The sequence below is a fragment of the Pseudonaja textilis genome, chromosome 1 (genome assembly GCF_049901715.1).
Source record: "Pseudonaja textilis isolate UNSWEBS1 chromosome 1, rPseTex1.2, whole genome shotgun sequence".
Lineage (NCBI taxonomy): Eukaryota > Metazoa > Chordata > Lepidosauria > Squamata > Elapidae > Pseudonaja > Pseudonaja textilis.
In genome coordinates, this window is record NC_141990.1 from 25,968,408 (window position 1) to 25,985,098 (window position 16,691).

The 16,691-nt window shown below is 40.3% G+C and overlaps 1 protein-coding gene across 2 annotated transcripts in view; it reads left to right on the forward strand.

The window, feature by feature from the left end:
- LOC113446341 (L-gulonolactone oxidase-like) overlaps positions 1–12,911 on the forward strand; it is a 30,061-nt gene extending 17,150 nt beyond the window's left edge. For both annotated transcript variants that reach the window (XM_087929623.1, XM_087929617.1), the window contains 6 exons: positions 4,011–4,118; positions 4,779–4,855; positions 6,454–6,603; positions 8,733–8,897; positions 10,540–10,630; positions 12,501–12,911. In XM_087929623.1, the coding sequence (XP_087785749.1) occupies positions 4,011–4,118; positions 4,779–4,855; positions 6,454–6,603; positions 8,733–8,897; positions 10,540–10,630; positions 12,501–12,629 (720 nt within the window). In that variant the 3' untranslated portion in view covers positions 12,630–12,911. The remainder of the gene's footprint in view (positions 1–4,010; positions 4,119–4,778; positions 4,856–6,453; positions 6,604–8,732; positions 8,898–10,539; positions 10,631–12,500) is intronic.
- The last annotated feature ends 3,780 nt before the right edge of the window (positions 12,912–16,691 follow it).

The window sequence follows — 16,691 nt, forward strand, 5'->3', positions numbered from 1 at the left end:
GGGAGACATGATAGCGGTCTTCCAATATTTGAGGGGCTGCCATAGAGAGAAGAAGGTCAAGCTATTTTCCAAGGCACCCAAAGGCCAAACAAGGAATAATGGATGGAAACTGATCAAGGAGAGAATCAACCTGGAAATAAGGAGAAATTTTCTGACAGTGACACCAATCAACCAATGAAACAGCTTGCCTTGGGAGGTTGTGGGAGCTTCATCACTGGAGCCTTTCAAGAAGAGATTGGACTGCCATCTGTCAGAAATGGTGTAAGGTCTTCTGTTTGGTGGGGGGTTGGACGAGAAGACCTACAAGCTCCCTTCCAACTCGGTTAATCTGTGAAATGACCAGGCTCAAATTATCTTATTTTGGTCTCTATCTCTGTGACCTACAAATAACTTACAGCAGCCTTTTGTAGGCAGATGGGCTGCTTTCCAAATTCCCAGCCCACATTGTCAAAAGGGACTGTGCTGTCCCTACCCATCTGGAGGGGGACAGCAGGGAAAGGTGCAGATGAGAACAATATTGCCTCATAACTTTGCTCAGTTCATGCCACAATTTTCCTCGGAGGAGAAATGACAACTTTTAAATGTCTTTCATTTAAAAGGTGAGTAGGGTATGCAAAATTATTCGAGGAGTAGAGAAAATAAATAGAAAGATATTCTTCTCTGTTTAAAGTGAGATTGTCCAATTTATCTGACTTGTGGAAAGTTGTTTTAGATGCAGCACACAGCTAGCTTTCCTACGCTAGCTTTTAAGGGCTTTTGTTCCGAGGATGATGCTATTACAGTTGCAGACGGCCTAGCGTTCATGCACTTTTCATTACTTAAATTTTACTGGCAGCGTGACTATCATGTTTTAATCCATATTTGACCCAGATAGCTTGTATTTGGTGACAATTGATACATGATGGCAATAAAGATAATGAAAATATGTAGAAATAGCTAAGAAGAGCTGGAAGGTGGTGAAGACACTCACCTCAACATTTGGAAGGTTGAAAATTCAATCCTAGATAGTGACACATTTATCTCTATCAGGGCGCATCTCTGCTCTGAATTCCACTTAGGTGTAAGGAAGGGCATCTGGCCAGTAAACACTCAGCTCCATTCAGATGCCCCAACTCCATCCTGATAAAGGGGATTACAGGGTCATAAAAAGAAGAAAAAACGAGGACAAGTCCTCTGAATACCAAGCACAGATGACCAACTGCAAGAAAAGTCTACTACATTCATATCCACTTTTAAGGATGACTTAATAGGTCTTCGATGTGACCATCAAGATTTTCTCATATACTTTTTTTCAAGAAATACAGAGACCATGAGTTGACAGTTTTACTGAAACTGGTAGCATACAAGAAATAGGGGTTCATGGACCAATTTTTCAAACAATTGGTTTTTTCCCCTCTTCCCCTCATTGGCTTTTTTGTTGTTGTAGTTTTGAAAGACTTAATGCCTTACAAACATCTATATCTATCTCTCTGTCTCTATACCTACAGCTACAGTTATCAGCTATCTATCTATTTATCTTATCTTATCTTATCTTATCTTATCTATCTATCTATTATCTAATTTAGATGGTAACCCATCTCACTCTCAAAAGAACTATAATTCCCATAATTCACAACCAGCCCAGCAGTCAACCATGTTAGATGTTTAGGAACCACAGTATTATCTAATAAATCTGGCAAATGCCAAGTCTTTGAAAGGTGGTCATGTTAGTACTTCAATAAATGAATGTATGATGGATTAATTCAGTTGCAATTAACTACAGTCATAGAATTAAACCTTCTGAACAACGGAATCTCTGAATACCTGATACTGACAAAGGCAGGACCATTAATAAGGGGAACTTGTTAGCTTCCTATTTTGATTATAGAGGCACTAGGCTGGACGCTGGAAATGGGATGCTAAGAAGACTTTCTAACTCACCAAGGACAAGTTGGATAAAAAGCAGCCCTTCTTATTTTAAAACAGGGGTACAGATGTCCAGATTTAGAAGACCTAAATCTGAGCCCATAATTTTATGAGTGACCTGGAGTAGGCATTACATCACTGAGAAATACTGAGATGCAGAAGACAGTGGTTTCACATCTTCATGTAATACCAGAATCAGAGTGGCCTCTTTCTTTTCTCTTCTTTGACTGGTTTTCAGCAGTTCCATAAATCTGCTTCAATGTTACATTGTTTATCCTCAAAGCTTTTCCTTTTCCCTGAAGCAGCTGGAGAGAGTAAAATTAAGAGAAAGATTCCCCCTCCCCAACATTTTTTTCCTTTTCTTTGTGCCATGATTTTCTTTGGCACATATATATCTCATTTTTCTATTTTGCACATGGGCTTCCAGATGAGGTTGTACAAACAGATGCTCTTTTTACATGAATTGTTGAGCTTCTGTGGCTACTCACCTTCTTTGTTTCTCTCCATTCTTGTCCAATATATTTTACTCCTTCTTCAGTTCCTGCATGTTAATTTGTGTTTCTTAGTTCCCAAGGTCTCGTAGGCACGGACATCAGGGGTTACTTTATTCTTTCATTTTGAGTATCTTCTTTCCTGGATTTCAACAGAAATCTATAGTGAGCTACCATTCATTTTCAAATGGAAGGCAACCTTTCCATTTTAAGAAGACTAAGAGCTGGTGAAAACATAACGGTAAATGAAATTCCTTGGGTACAGAAAGGAACTGAAAAAACCCAACCTATTCTTTAGCAATGATTGTCAGTTAGAGAAGATGGCAGGGTTTCCTGGTCTTGAAAATTATTTCAAAGGCTCCTCCAGGGTTGAGAAAGGTGTCAACGTTCCAACTACCAAACTCCAACCCAATAAACTCCGAGACAAGCAACTTCTCCAAGTTACATTTTATTAGAGTTGTCATATTGGCATATCTAATTGGAGAGTTCTGGGTTTTCCCTTGGTGATTGAACTTTCAAAACTCCATCCCCCTGCACCCATCAGTCCATCACATGTCCTAGAAAAGAAAATGACAAGGGGGGAAAAAAGCCTCTGAGGGTTAATCTATTTTGCAACAATCAAATTAATCACCTCTCTCCCCCACCCCGCCCCACCCTAAGAGGACCCTTCGGCTTTTCTGGGATGTAATGCAGTCCTCAGTTGTGTCATTTTTGCTGCTAGTTTGTTTATTTATTAGAATTTTTTATCCAGTCTTTATTATTTTATAAATAAAATACATAATAGAATTAGAATTCTTTTATTGGCCAAGTGTGGTTGGAGACACAAGGAATTTGTCTTGGTACAAATGCTCTCTGTATACGTAAAAGAAAAGATACATTTGGCAAGAATCATAAGGTACAACACTTAATGATAGTCCTAGGTACAATAAGCAATCAAATCATACTAAGAAACAGTCAATATAGATCGTAAGGATACAAGCGACAAAGTTACAGTTATACAGTCACAAGTGGGACGGGATGGGTGATAAGGAGTGATGAGAAGATTAATAGTAATAGTAATGCAGTAATGCAGTAATAGTAATCCAACTATTTGTAAATAGTTGGACAGGGTTGAAGGAATTATTTGTTTAGCAGAGTGATGGCTTTCCGGGAAAAACTGTCCTTGTGTCTAGTTGTTCTGGTGTGCAGTGCTCTATAGCGTCGTTTTGAGGGAAGGAGTTGAAACAGTTTATGTCCGGGGTGTGAGGGGTCTGTAAATATTTTCACAGCCCTCTTTTTGACTTGTGCAGTACACAGATCCTCAATTGAAGGCAGGTGGGTAGTAATTGTTTTTTCTGCAGTCCTAATTATCCTCTGAAGTCTGTGTCTGTCCTGTTACGCCTTCCTCCTTCTATTTTCCCCAACAACTTACTGTTGTGAGTAAAAATGAGAAGGTGTTTATGCATCCCTCCTTCAGGTTCAAGAGGAAAGGTGAGAAATAATAAATTCATAATTTTACTCTTGAGCATGAATTATTTAGCATGTCACCCAGGTGGCACACCAAACTAGACACTTGAGCAATATCACCCAATTTAAAGATGTGTCCATTCAGCTCTCAATTTGGACATCTTGTAGGTTCTTGACAACCTAGAAAATCACCTGAAGAAATCTGAGTATTTCCGCTTCCTTTGGTTCCCTCACAGTGAAAATGTGAGCATCATCTACCAAGATCATACCAACAAGGTGGGTATATTCTACCATGATGAAGTAATTTGCCATTAAGTTTATCTGAGAAAGAAAACTAGGAAGGCAGGAATTAAGAACATTCCACTTGCTATGCGGTGACTTGAGTCTTGCTCATTTCAACAGGACTTCCAACAGAGGGTACCCATTATCCTTTTTCATTCAACCTTCCTGTTAGGTAAATCATAATAATTGTCATCACTTTATAGACCAAAAAGTTACATCTAATCTCAATACAAATATGCCTTTACAAGGCTAATCCCCATCAATGCTCCCAGACTATCTCACAAGTGCTAGCTGAGAGAGGCTGGTCTGTCCTACTAAAATTAAATGATTAAAGCACTGGACTTGGACCAGAGAGACCCAACCATGAAATTCACTGTGTGAGTTTGGATCAGACACTTGGTCTCTCAGACCAAAGGATCTTACAAGGTGGTGGGTGTTTGCATAAATTGAAGGCAGGACCCCATATAAGACCCTGTATGAGCTCTGAAAAATAAAAGATGCAATCAATCAGTGCAATCAATCAATTCCATGTTGTTCCATGCTCATGTTTATGATGAACTTAGCATTAATTGGTTTTCACAATATCATGGGCTTAAAAGCCAGATCCCCAGCCTTCTGACAATTTCATAAAAACCCAATACTCTCGTTTTGCAGCCTCCCTCTTCCTCAGCAAATTGGTTTTGGGATTATGCCATTGGATATTATTTGCTGGAGTTCCTTCTTTGGATCAGGTTAGTTTCTACATCTCTTTAAAAAAAAACACCTGGTGGATGGAAGGACTGCATTTGTCTTGTTTGTATCTCATCACTTTTGGCTTCCAGTGAGGTTTTCTATACAGGTCAGCTTGGGGTGGGTCACTCACAAATTTATCCACCCCTTCTCTAAGCCTTCAAAAATGAATTGAAATATATCAACTTGGAATAGTATATTTAATATTCTGATTCATTTTTATTCCTGGAAGTCAAGGGATTTCATCCACACTATGAATCAGGCAAGATTACTCATAGACAGACACATGCAGAATCTCCTACTACTGTTGTAAATCTCACACTTTATTCTAGTAGTGTGATAGCTGAACTTAGGCTGTCCTCTGGTGGGCAGAAGATGAAAGCACCTTTGTGAAGTTGCCTGAATTGGTGGAAAAAAGAAATTGCCCCACCCATAATGGATGGACTCAAAAGTGCACCATTGGGAGACTTAAAAGAACAGACGAGGGATGGATTGCAATGGAGTTGAAAACAACTTGATGGTACATCATCCATCCATCCATCCATCCATCCATCCATCAATAGTTGAAAAGTACATTCTCATTCGCATGGTGTTCACAAGTTGAGATAGTATTCTTGGCAACTGAACTGTACTTTAATTTTCAGTTTAGACCACAGCCCAAATGTTTCCTCATGGTTTCTCGTCAAATCAAACCAGATCTGGCCTTGCCTAGGTTTTACAAAATCAGCCAAGATTGACTAGAGATTACTCTGTAATTGTGCTATTCTATTGAAATCAGTGGCCCAATAAATATGAGGAGTGATAGCAAGGTTTCTTTGCCTGCTAGAATGTACCCCTGGAAATAATGAATAACAAAGTTGATTATAAGCCCAGTACTTTATTTGTAGAATGCTATTTAGTTTTCAATGTTTCTAGCCTGGTACTTAAATAAGAGGGAGACCGTAGAAGAAATGCTAACAGCTCTAGACATATGTTGTCACTCCCACATGGCTTCTTTTTCATCCTTTGTGTAAGCTACAAAAGGACTCCATGCTATGTTAGTGAATAATTTCTGTGACATGAACAGCTTGCTTAGATGCAACAATAGGGAAGACTTTTATTGCCCATGCAGCCAAAGTCTTGCGCTACAAAGCTCTCTTTCATGACTTCCACATTGACTCCCCACCACCACCACCACCGTCCTGGTTGCTTCTGCAAAGTAGAAATGAGGGAAGTGGAATTTCAGAAGCTTAAGATATTTTTCAGTCTAGCCCCTAGCATGCTTGACTAGGAGCATTCAATTTGGCCACGGCAGCAGAGAATTATGGGCAAAGCAATCCCACCACATCTGGATGATATCAGATTGGGGAAGGGTGGTCACAGAGTTGTAATCAAAGATTTGGAAGGTGGCAAACTGGGAAAGATTTTCTTTCCTGACAGCCAGGAGAGAAATCCCAATTCCCCATGCTGTCGGGGGAATTCTGGGAGTTGAAGTCCACACATCTTGCCAAGTTTGAGATTCACTGCTGTAGCTATACCATCTGAAGGCTTTGACATGCAGAGCAGATGTTCCAGCACTAAGCTAGTCTTTCTCAGCTTCTTGTTTCTCCTTCTCCTTCAGCACATTCCTGCCCTTCTTGGTATCTTGGATCAACCACTTCTTCTTTTGGCTTCTCTTCACTGGCAAAGTGGAAAATGTGAACTTGAGCTACAAAATCTTCAACTATGAATGCCGATTCAAGCAGCATGTGCAAGATTGGGCCATTCCCATGTAAGTCAAATGGGCCTCTCTCTCCCCTTCTTTCTCTGGTAGAAACAATGGATTCCACAATATCTGGAGGATATTTGACATTTAACATGCAGGCGTCTACCATTAAAAGTTAAATCTATTTTACTGTGTGTTGGTGATCCTATACTCACTGAATTGTTTGAGATCGAGAGTCAGATTGGTGTAGTGGTGAAGAGGCTGACTTAGAAAAGAGACTATGAGTTCTAGGCTTATACATATAGGATAATATAGGAATACTACACAGACACACACACCACACAGACACACACACACACACACACATACATCTAGGATAATATATGTAGTAATAACTTCACAGTTCAATGAACTTAAAGGTTGAAGAAGAAAACAAAACAGGTCTCTGAGATCAGAGAGGCACTGTCAATCATAAATATTGCTTATAGTTCCATAAAAGGAAAACATCACCAAACAAATCATTGTCTTAAGTGAACTGAATGGAACTTAACTTAACTGAAGTTCCAACGCAGCAAGTTGAAGAACTGAAACCAGACCAAAGTAGGCTGGATGATGTCCAAAGCATTTGAGGAATTAGAAACAGAAAACAAGTGAAATAAGATTTGTCATGCCCCTGGCTGAAGACTTACCCTTAGCTAAGAAAAAGGCCATTAGAGGACCCATCCTTAGCACCTCTGATGCAATGACATCAGGATCCACTGTTTCTCACCCTTGTCATTCAGATCTGGACCCAGACACTCAATCCATTCTATGTATAACATCAGAATTCAGGCTGTTTGCTGAAACAAGACCTTGCTGTGAAGCTTGTCTGGCATGATGATCACTGAATTCCCTTTGAATTCAGACTGTATTTATTACTACACCTTTGCCCATTGGATGTATAACCTTGCAATTGCTAATTGATTCCATTCTGGTATCATTTTCAAACACAGAAGATTGTCACTTAAAGGCAGACACTGAATTTAAAGCCCACCTCCAGACAGTTTTTATAATTGTATTTTGTCTTTCCTTCAAGGATTTAGGCTGAAATAATAAGGTGATTCTTTGCTCCCTTTACATTTACTGATAGCTTAGCTAAATTGAATTACTAATTTCAGGTCTCTGTACACAGAGTTACAGATGAATAGATCTTGTTCTTCTGTGGTCTATTTTGCCTTTGATGTAATTAAAAATAATTGTTTGTGTTTGAAGAAAAGATGCTTGAAGAGTGCTACCATCTCCTCCATGGCCTTATTCTCTGAAAATTGAAAGTCCCAATTTCCTTCAATCTCTCTTCATATGGTTTTTTTTTTCAGGTCCCTTGATCACATTTGTTCTTCCCTGAATCTAACAGGTTTTGATCATAAAAAATTGTTGCCCAGAATGGGACATAGTTCCCAAGATCTGGACAGAATAAAATGGAACTCTTTTTTTCCCCTTGATCTGAAAACTTTAGTTTAATGGCCTATGCTTCTATGACCTAAAACTATATTTCGCTTTCTGGCCATAACTGACTTGTATTCAATCTGCAATCAACTACTATCAAGTACTATTCTTTTCACCTTTGTTATTAGCAAGCCCAATAATCATGTATCTGTATTGGATTTTTTTTTCTTCCTAAAGAGAATAGCATTTGTCTTTATTAAAGTTAATTCTATTAGTTTCAATTTCCCAACTTTTTTAAAAAAAGTTTCAAAATGAGGGATTTTGAAAATGCCTTTCTTTATTTAGCTTTCATTTATTTACTGCACACTTCCAGGTATGAGGTTGGTCCACAACAACAGCAAATGGTTTCTCTCTTATATCAGCCCTATGAAGTAAGACCAGATCAAGTAACTGACTCTACAAAATGACTTGAACTCTGTTTTATTGAGATTGAATATAGCAACAGAATTTTGCAAGTGTGTCTCTGTTTTCCTTTCCTTCCTATTTATATATGAGGAGTTTGAGTCTCTTCCTCATTCTCTCTCCCCCCCTCCTGTGTTTAATGCATCCTTCAGCAGTACTTGTTAGCCTAACAACTTCTGGATTCTTTCTCTAAGGTCATCTCCATGACTCCATACAAGTCATGTGAAGGCATGGATAGTGATGGAAAGATAATACTGTCCATTATGAAATACTGTCTGATTTAACTAGTGAGTCTTTTTTTTTTTTAGTGAGAAAACAAAAGATGCTCTTCTGGAGTTAAAAGGGATATTGGAGATGAATCCCAAAATGGTAGCCCACTACCCAGTGGAAGTGCGCTTCACCCAAGGGGATGACTTCCTCCTGAGCCCCTGTTTCCAGAGGAATAGCTGTTACATCAACATTATTATGTACAGGTGAGAAGGGGGAAGGCATAACTGGAGAAGGCAAGCTAAGTGACTGGAGGCCTGTGTTTCTTTCAGTACCAATGAAAACTAAAGTGAAACTTAATTCACCCTAAGCCGAAAAAACACGCAAGATTTGTGGTTCAAACGGGATGAATGAATGACACCTCTACACCTTCCATTCAAGTTTAATGGCAGTCTCTAGCAGAACACCTGTTTTCTTTCCCAGAATCTCCCATCTATGATGTTAGTCTGACACAGAGAGAGCTTCTGAGGGAACAAGGGTATCTCCCTTCCCAACCAATAGCCATTATTTCCAGAAGTTCCCTCCTCCCTGGGATGCTCAAGATGCTCCATCGGGTGTCCCTGGGGGCATGGCAACATCAGAAAAGCACTCTGAAGGACCAGCACTCCTGCTGTGAGTTACTGTTTGCCAGCTTAAATAAGAGTTCATTATATATATACTCTGTTACCTCCCTATATATATTTTTTGAAACTGAGTCTCAGCTGCAAAGAAGTAGTGATACATTCTGACCCAACACTTATCCTATTATGTTCAGAAGATTGACATTCAATATGGTCACTTTCAGTACCACATATCAGTTATCTGGAACAATGCTTTTCAGATGGCTTTCTGAAGTAGTGGTGTTTGTTGGTGAGATTAATTATTACTGGTCAATTTATGCAGTACTCCTGTAGAAGTGCTGGAATGATCCTGGAGAGAGAAAGAAGAACATATTTCTATTCCTCAACACCCCACTTCCAACAAAGACTCATTTTAGAATAGCCAATGGTGCCTTTCAAATTTACTGAAAATGCAACTACAAGAATTTCCAGCCAACCAGGGATGTTGTAGACCTAAAGCTGAAAACATATCTGGAGGGGCCCAGGCTAGCGATCATTGTACTAGCTTACTGCACATATGATAATTCAGAAAGTTAGACTGAATAACCAGAAACATCTGGTGACTGGAAAGATTGGAAGCTCTTCAGGAAGTCCTACCCCCACAATGATCTTATCATGCCTCTACTAGTACTAAAGATATCTTCTGTATTTGCAATCATGCTGACAGCAATCCAGCACCATGTTACAAAATGTGCATGACCTCTCTCCTCACCACTACTTTTGAACCAGTATTTTACATCCCCCTTCCCTGTTTCACAGATAGCTGAAAGCAAAATCACCCAGTGTTTGTTGCATGTGCACTTTCTGTGACTTACTGCCTACTTGCCTGAGCTAACAACCTTCTCCCTCATGCTTAGCTTTGTGTGATAAAAGAAAGAAAAATTGTTTAACCATGCGAGCTTGCAGAATCTTGACTTGTTGGAAAGGAGCCAGATTAAAACAAAAGCCATTCTCTCCTTTAGTGCTGAATTAGCACTAAGCTCTTGGGTATGTAAATCAAACAAATGAGCTGAAGTTGCTCCTTGTGAGCTAAATACCAATCTAAATGTATCTGAAATCCCCATGATGAGGGCAGTATGAAGAATCCACATTTAAGATGCCTTCAGGATGACTTTAAATGGGGGTGATGTGAATAGTTACGATGTGGCAAAGCAGAAGATTCCCTCTGTCATGAGCCACACAAATATGTTCTTTAAGGGAGAGTCATTCAATCCTTGTTCTCACTTTCTGCTGCTGCTTCTTTCTCAAGGCCCTACGGGAAGGATGTTCCACGCCTTAACTACTGGCTTGCCTATGAAGGAGTCATGAAGAAGTTTGGAGGGAGACCACACTGGGCAAAGGTAGTAGGTTAAATCCTTTTCTTTTAGTAAACACAGACACTTTCCTCCTTCCAGAGTCAGATCATTTTTGCACATAAAAAAATACAAAATGAAAATAATGCAGTCTTTTATCCATTAGGGAGACAGCCTGACCTGATACGACTATTTTCTATGTGCTGTCCCATAGTTGGGTACCATACTAAGATTGACTGCTTGCTCCATCATTGTTCATAAGGGTTGGCATTGAACCCAACAGTATCACAGGGCTTTGTTAGACTTCCCACCAGATATAGCAGTAAAGTAGTGATTTCACAACAGAGCTTTCATATGCTCAACTCTAAGGGTCTCCATGGATGGAGATCTGCAAAATGGCAGGTATGTTGTGATTGAAGCCCCACCTCTTTTGTATAATACATGAAGAACAAGTGGGGCTTTGATCATAGCATCATACTCACCATCCTACAGATTTTAAAACAGGCCCCAACTTAGAATAATTGCTTTATTGCAGAAGAAGTCATATACATGAAGAAGACACAGAATTCAGAAGTTCCAAGGTTTAAATTCAAAACCTTTTCTTCTACCTTTTTAAGGCAATAGAGTTGTGACAATTTTTTCTCAGCCTTGAAATAGGAAGGCTAAGATACTTGCTCAGGGCTATGTTACAATTTTACCTGTCTATATAGCATTGTCAGTCCCTACCACAACTGCTTCCACTCTTACAGATTTGGAGATTTTAAAAGTAAAATGAATATGTAAATTAATTGATCTAAAAAAAAAAAAGAGCAAACTGCTTTGAAATTTCAAGGCCATACAATTTCAAGATTCTCTTGCCCAAGCTAGGCTAAAATGCTATTGGTCTTTAAATAAAAATGTGCACAGAAAGACTACAATATTGCTATGATTTTCCAGCCCTTGTATTGCATGTACCAATACTGTAAGTGACACAGTCAGTCTAAAGTGAGACTTGAAATAAATAAAAATGCTGATGAAAGCCCCACCCATGTTTTCCATGTTGTATTGCATGCTATCACCTAGACTTTTTCACTATCTCTCATATAAACATATCTGATATCACGGAGAACTTCTGCCTCTTGGCTTATCTTAGAAGGATATAGATTTAGGCTTCAAATCAAGAAAAAATTTCTAATGATAACAGCTGTTCAGCATTAGAACATACTGTCTAAAGAGGTGGTGGACCTTTTCAGGAAGGATCCTGCACCATGGAGTAGGTTATCTTCCATTTCTTAAAATATATATTTGTTATTATTTCTCATGTGCATGTATTCAGTGTGTCCAATTGAAAACTATACAAACTCACAATTGTTATCTAATATCTTGCTTTAAAATACTCAAAGATATAAACTTTGAAAGCAGGCACTGAGCTGAAGATACCAATCTTTTTATTTCTCAAGAATGCCTCTGGGATTTATTTCCAACAATACATTGGAAATATAAATTATGTTTCAGATCATGAGAGTTTCTTAGGTTTTAAAAGAGTTTAAAAAATGAAATCAGGTAGGGCAGAAGTATGGCAGATGTCAGTGAGGTATTGGTAGATCCTCTAAGTGTCCCTAGGAGTTAATTTAGAAACTCAGAGATTACAACCAATTCATGCTAAATGCTTTAAACAGACTGCAGGAAGACAGACCGATTGATAGATGTATACATAGACAGAGTGATGTATTTTACAATATCATCCATCTGTAATTACTATCGGGAATTATTGAAGGATGCCTACCCAAAATTTTGGGTTGCAACTTGCAGGACCCATAGCCAATATAATCACATTCTGAGGATAACAGGTGAATTATTTCTGTGTAGGTGTTGTGATCCTATACTTGCTGACACCATTTTCAAGACCGGTATCATAAAACGTATTTTCTGTCACCAGGCTCATACATGCACCCGGAAGGATTTTGAGAAGATGTACCCAGGTTTTCAGAAGTTCTGCCACATTCGGGAGAAACTAGACCCCAGGGGAATGTTTTTGAATACTTACCTGGAGAGAGTCTTCTATTGAAGGATAAAATAGAGGAGGTACTCGTCACATGGACAAGCCTCTTACCAAGGAGTTCTCCATTGGTTATTCTTGTTGGATGGGTAAACACTTATTTGCTGGGATCTGATGCCAAACCAAGCTACTAAGCGCACATTGCTTTTATATTGCCTATAGGTGTGTTAAATGTGTTGAGTAAATAGAGAAAAAAGTAGCAGAGGGGGGAACATTTTTTTCATCAATGAAAATGCAGTCCACTGTTCCATCCTTTTCTTAAGAGAGATACAATAAAGAGTAGGACAATGATTGCCTTTTCCCAATTCTTTATTCAAAATGATTTTGTGACCCTCTGGGCAATTCCCTACTACTGCTGCTGCTGTTGCTTCCATTCCATTCCCCAATCCTTACAAAGAAAGAATTACATGATTTGCAGCTGTCTTCAGACTAGCCAATTTTGGTAATGCTATTATCATCACCCTTCTCCTTTCAGATGCCAAACATGTTATACCTATCAAACTAGCCAATTATATGGCTGCAATGAAAATGAGGTAACAACTGAGACAAAAACCAATTGTTTGGGGTTTAGAAGGTATTCCATATTGGTAGATGTTGGGGTTTAGAGCTTTGATCTTATAAAGGAGCATTGCTATTATTTCATAAGTGAAGGAAGTTTCCCCCTTATGTATATGCATAATTTATTAGAACAGGGATCTTCTGTCTTTCTGTATATATTAGATTTCTATTCTAAAATAAAATCCAGATGGGTCCACAGTCAAAATCAAAAGTGACCCACCTGTTCTTTAGATGGCATTAGATTGTTTAATTATTCCCCTTTCTGTCTTTCTAAGCTTACTCCTCAAGACTATTTCTTTTTTATTCTTTGTTCTTACGTTTGCCAGTTTTGAAGCTCTGACTCCTCCCCTCCAGTCTGTCCCTAATTTTAAGCATTTTGGTGATAATATGGAAGGGGTTTTCAGGAGTGATGTACATTTCCTTAATGATACTTTAAATGTGCACTGTAAATGGAATAGGATTGGTGGTGGAGTGCTAGATAAAGGATGGATAATTTTTGAATGTAAATAGACGGTGGACTGAGAACTGTATGCCAGTGAATATGACTAGAATTGGTAGAGGAGCTCAGAATTTGTAGTCTCCTCATCCAATCTATAATGTACCCATTATTACCACTCTGTATGCACAAACCTTCACCCACAGTCAGGCTCCACAGTATGAACCTGGAGGTCACTTCAGAAAGTTGATTGCACTTTCAACACAAAAGTGCAATCCCTTTTTATATGCAACCTGGTTTAAATCCAGCATTTGTTTTTCCGTCTGTTTCATGGTTTAAAGCAGGGTTCTCCAACCACCGGTTCACGGACCGGTACCCGTCCGTGGATCATTTGGGACTGGGCCGCCTACTTTGCTTCAGTGCCATCTTGTTCCGACGTGCTGGATCAAGTGCTGGTTTTGATGCTGTCCCTCAGCCTCGCTCGACCAAAAACGTCAGCTCCACGCTGTGCGTGGCTGGAGAAAAGGGGGACGTGGTAAATGTGGAGAAGCTGCTCTCCCTAAGAAGGAGGCTCCCGATTCACTGGGCTTACGCCAGGAGTTCTGCGAGGCTACGCTGCCGCCGATTACCTCGATCCCAGCCTGCACGAACTGCCCTCGCCCTCTTCGGAAGTGGCCGGCAACCTGGTCAAGGCTCTGGTGAAGCTCTTCTTTGATCGCCTCACCGACACATGGCTACAGGCCACTCAGGTGAGCAGCAGGAAAAGGGAGCTGGGCAGCCACAGACCAGCCGTCTCTCCATCTGACGGCCTCGGCTGAATCTCTGCCTCCCAGAACATTTGGTCCTCCCACCGCAGGCTTCCCCAGCCCCTTGCCAAGCGGGTTTTCCACCCCAGCCCGGCAGGGCCCTCGCTGCCTTCCCCTTGCCTGGCCGGCTGGGCTCCTTGGACAATCCGGCTGCCTCGTGCCAAGAAGCGCGCTGCCAGGTGGGAGCCACGTGGCGCAGGGCAACACGCCACTGCCCAGCCCTGGTGAGGGAAAGCAGCGGGTGCTCCCTGGGCGGCGGCCTCAGCCCTGCCACCAGGGAAGCGGCTGCCCAGCTCCCGAGCTGATCCACACCTGACTGGCTGGTAAGGAAGGGTGTGTAGTGTTGGTGTTGTGTGTGCAATTTCTTGGCGTGCGGCGTGGGGTCTCTTTTGGCTGGCCCCGATTTTTTTTTCAGAGGGGAATATCATGCCTGCATTAACCATGATTATTAAATCCAATCCAACTTTGATTATAATTAAATTAAGTCATAACTAGCTTTTCAATGAGTGGAATATATAATAAAATAAAATAAATAAATAAATAATCAAATAAATAAATAAATAAAAAACCCTAACCGGTCCTTGAAAAAGTGTTTCTGCGTGAAACCGGTCCCTGGTACAAAAATGGTTGGGGACCACTGGTTTAACGAACACCTTGCTTTTCCTCCAGCTGGGCTCTACGTAGCTGATGGCTATTGACATAATCAACATTTCTGTCCAGGGATACCACACACACCACGGAAAGAAGAAAGTTAATCCATCTGGCAAAATCCCCTGTAGACAGAGGTGAAGAGTTAACTCATGAGTAACAGCAAACAAATGTTGGACTCCAAGGATGTAGAAAACCTCCTGCAGACAGGATCAATGGCTGAAAACAAAAAGGCCTCTTTTAGCATGTAAGAGAAAAATTCTCAAACATAAAATATTCAAATTAAAAGAGAAAAATGGGATAGGCAGCAGTAATTAAGAGGCTTGATATCCTCCTTCACAGCAGCAGACTCACTGGGCCTCCTGGCTAGCAAATAGGCAACGGACAATTCCCCACTTGTGAAGATTCTGGCAACTTCCTTTCTTCCCCTAAGGAATTCCAAGAGGAACCAGCTCTACTTAGGCCTGACAAATTAGCAGGTCCCAACAAGGCAGCATAGACAGGTGAAAAATTCATTTTTATAATCCTTGTAAATAATAAGGGAATTTCTAGCACTTCCTCTTGCAGGATTTATTCTCTTTGTCATTGTTCTGACATCTATCTTAATCTTCTTTTCCAAACCTTACATCGGCCCTTTTGGCAGAGCAGACTGTGAGCTTAGCCAGTCCTGAGCTTGCAGGCACTTACAATCGAGATCTGTGACTTATTTACAAGGAATCCTATGTTTTAACTTTTAACTGAAGTCCTGCTGAGGATGTCACCTAGCCTGGGGACAAGACGTTCAGAAGCTAAACCGCAAACTTGGAGAACAAACCGCCACCACTATCTACCACCAGTGGTGGTATGCTACTGGTTCGGCCAAACTGGTAGTTAAAAAAAAGCCTCCCATGATCAGCTGAGAGGAGAAAGAAGAGAAAAGCACAGGATCGGCCCTCCCATCCACCCTTGCGCTTTTCTCTTTATCCTCTCAGCTGATTGGTGCTGCAGGCCTCAGCTGGTGTGGGGAACGTTAGGGATGCACGCAGGCACACGCAATCACCAAAACGGTAGTGGAACAGGTAGGATCCCACTGCTGTCTATTACCCAAGCTACAAATACTTTGTCATTTCTAACCTGCTTTTTCCCTTCACCACAATTCACTTTCCCACCTTCTGTTGTCTCCATGTAAATAGTACTTCCTCCAGCTCACCAAATAGCTGGCAGGCTATGGATATCATGGTTTTTATCATGCGTGAAATCAGACAACCCACTATGCATGCTTTCTAAACCTTCTCATCAGTACTAGTAGAATTTGCTGGAGCATCTGAGGCAAGTGTGTAATAATGTAATTTGCAGAAGAATTGGAAGGTAGTGGCAACATTCAATGAACATCTACATTGGTCCTACCACATGTATCCACATTATGCACATTACCTGCAACGTTTCCATGCTGTTTACTAAGGGAAACCTTTCTTTAAAAAAATCTGAAGTTCTCAAAGTTCCATCAGAGGTTACAGAAACAAAGTAAGGCCATATCATCTTTCCAAAATATAAATAAAATGCAAAATGCAATGTTTGATTCTGTCTTGCACTAAATTGAATTGTCATTTTTTGATTTCTTTTGAGCCAACTCAGATGCCTGAA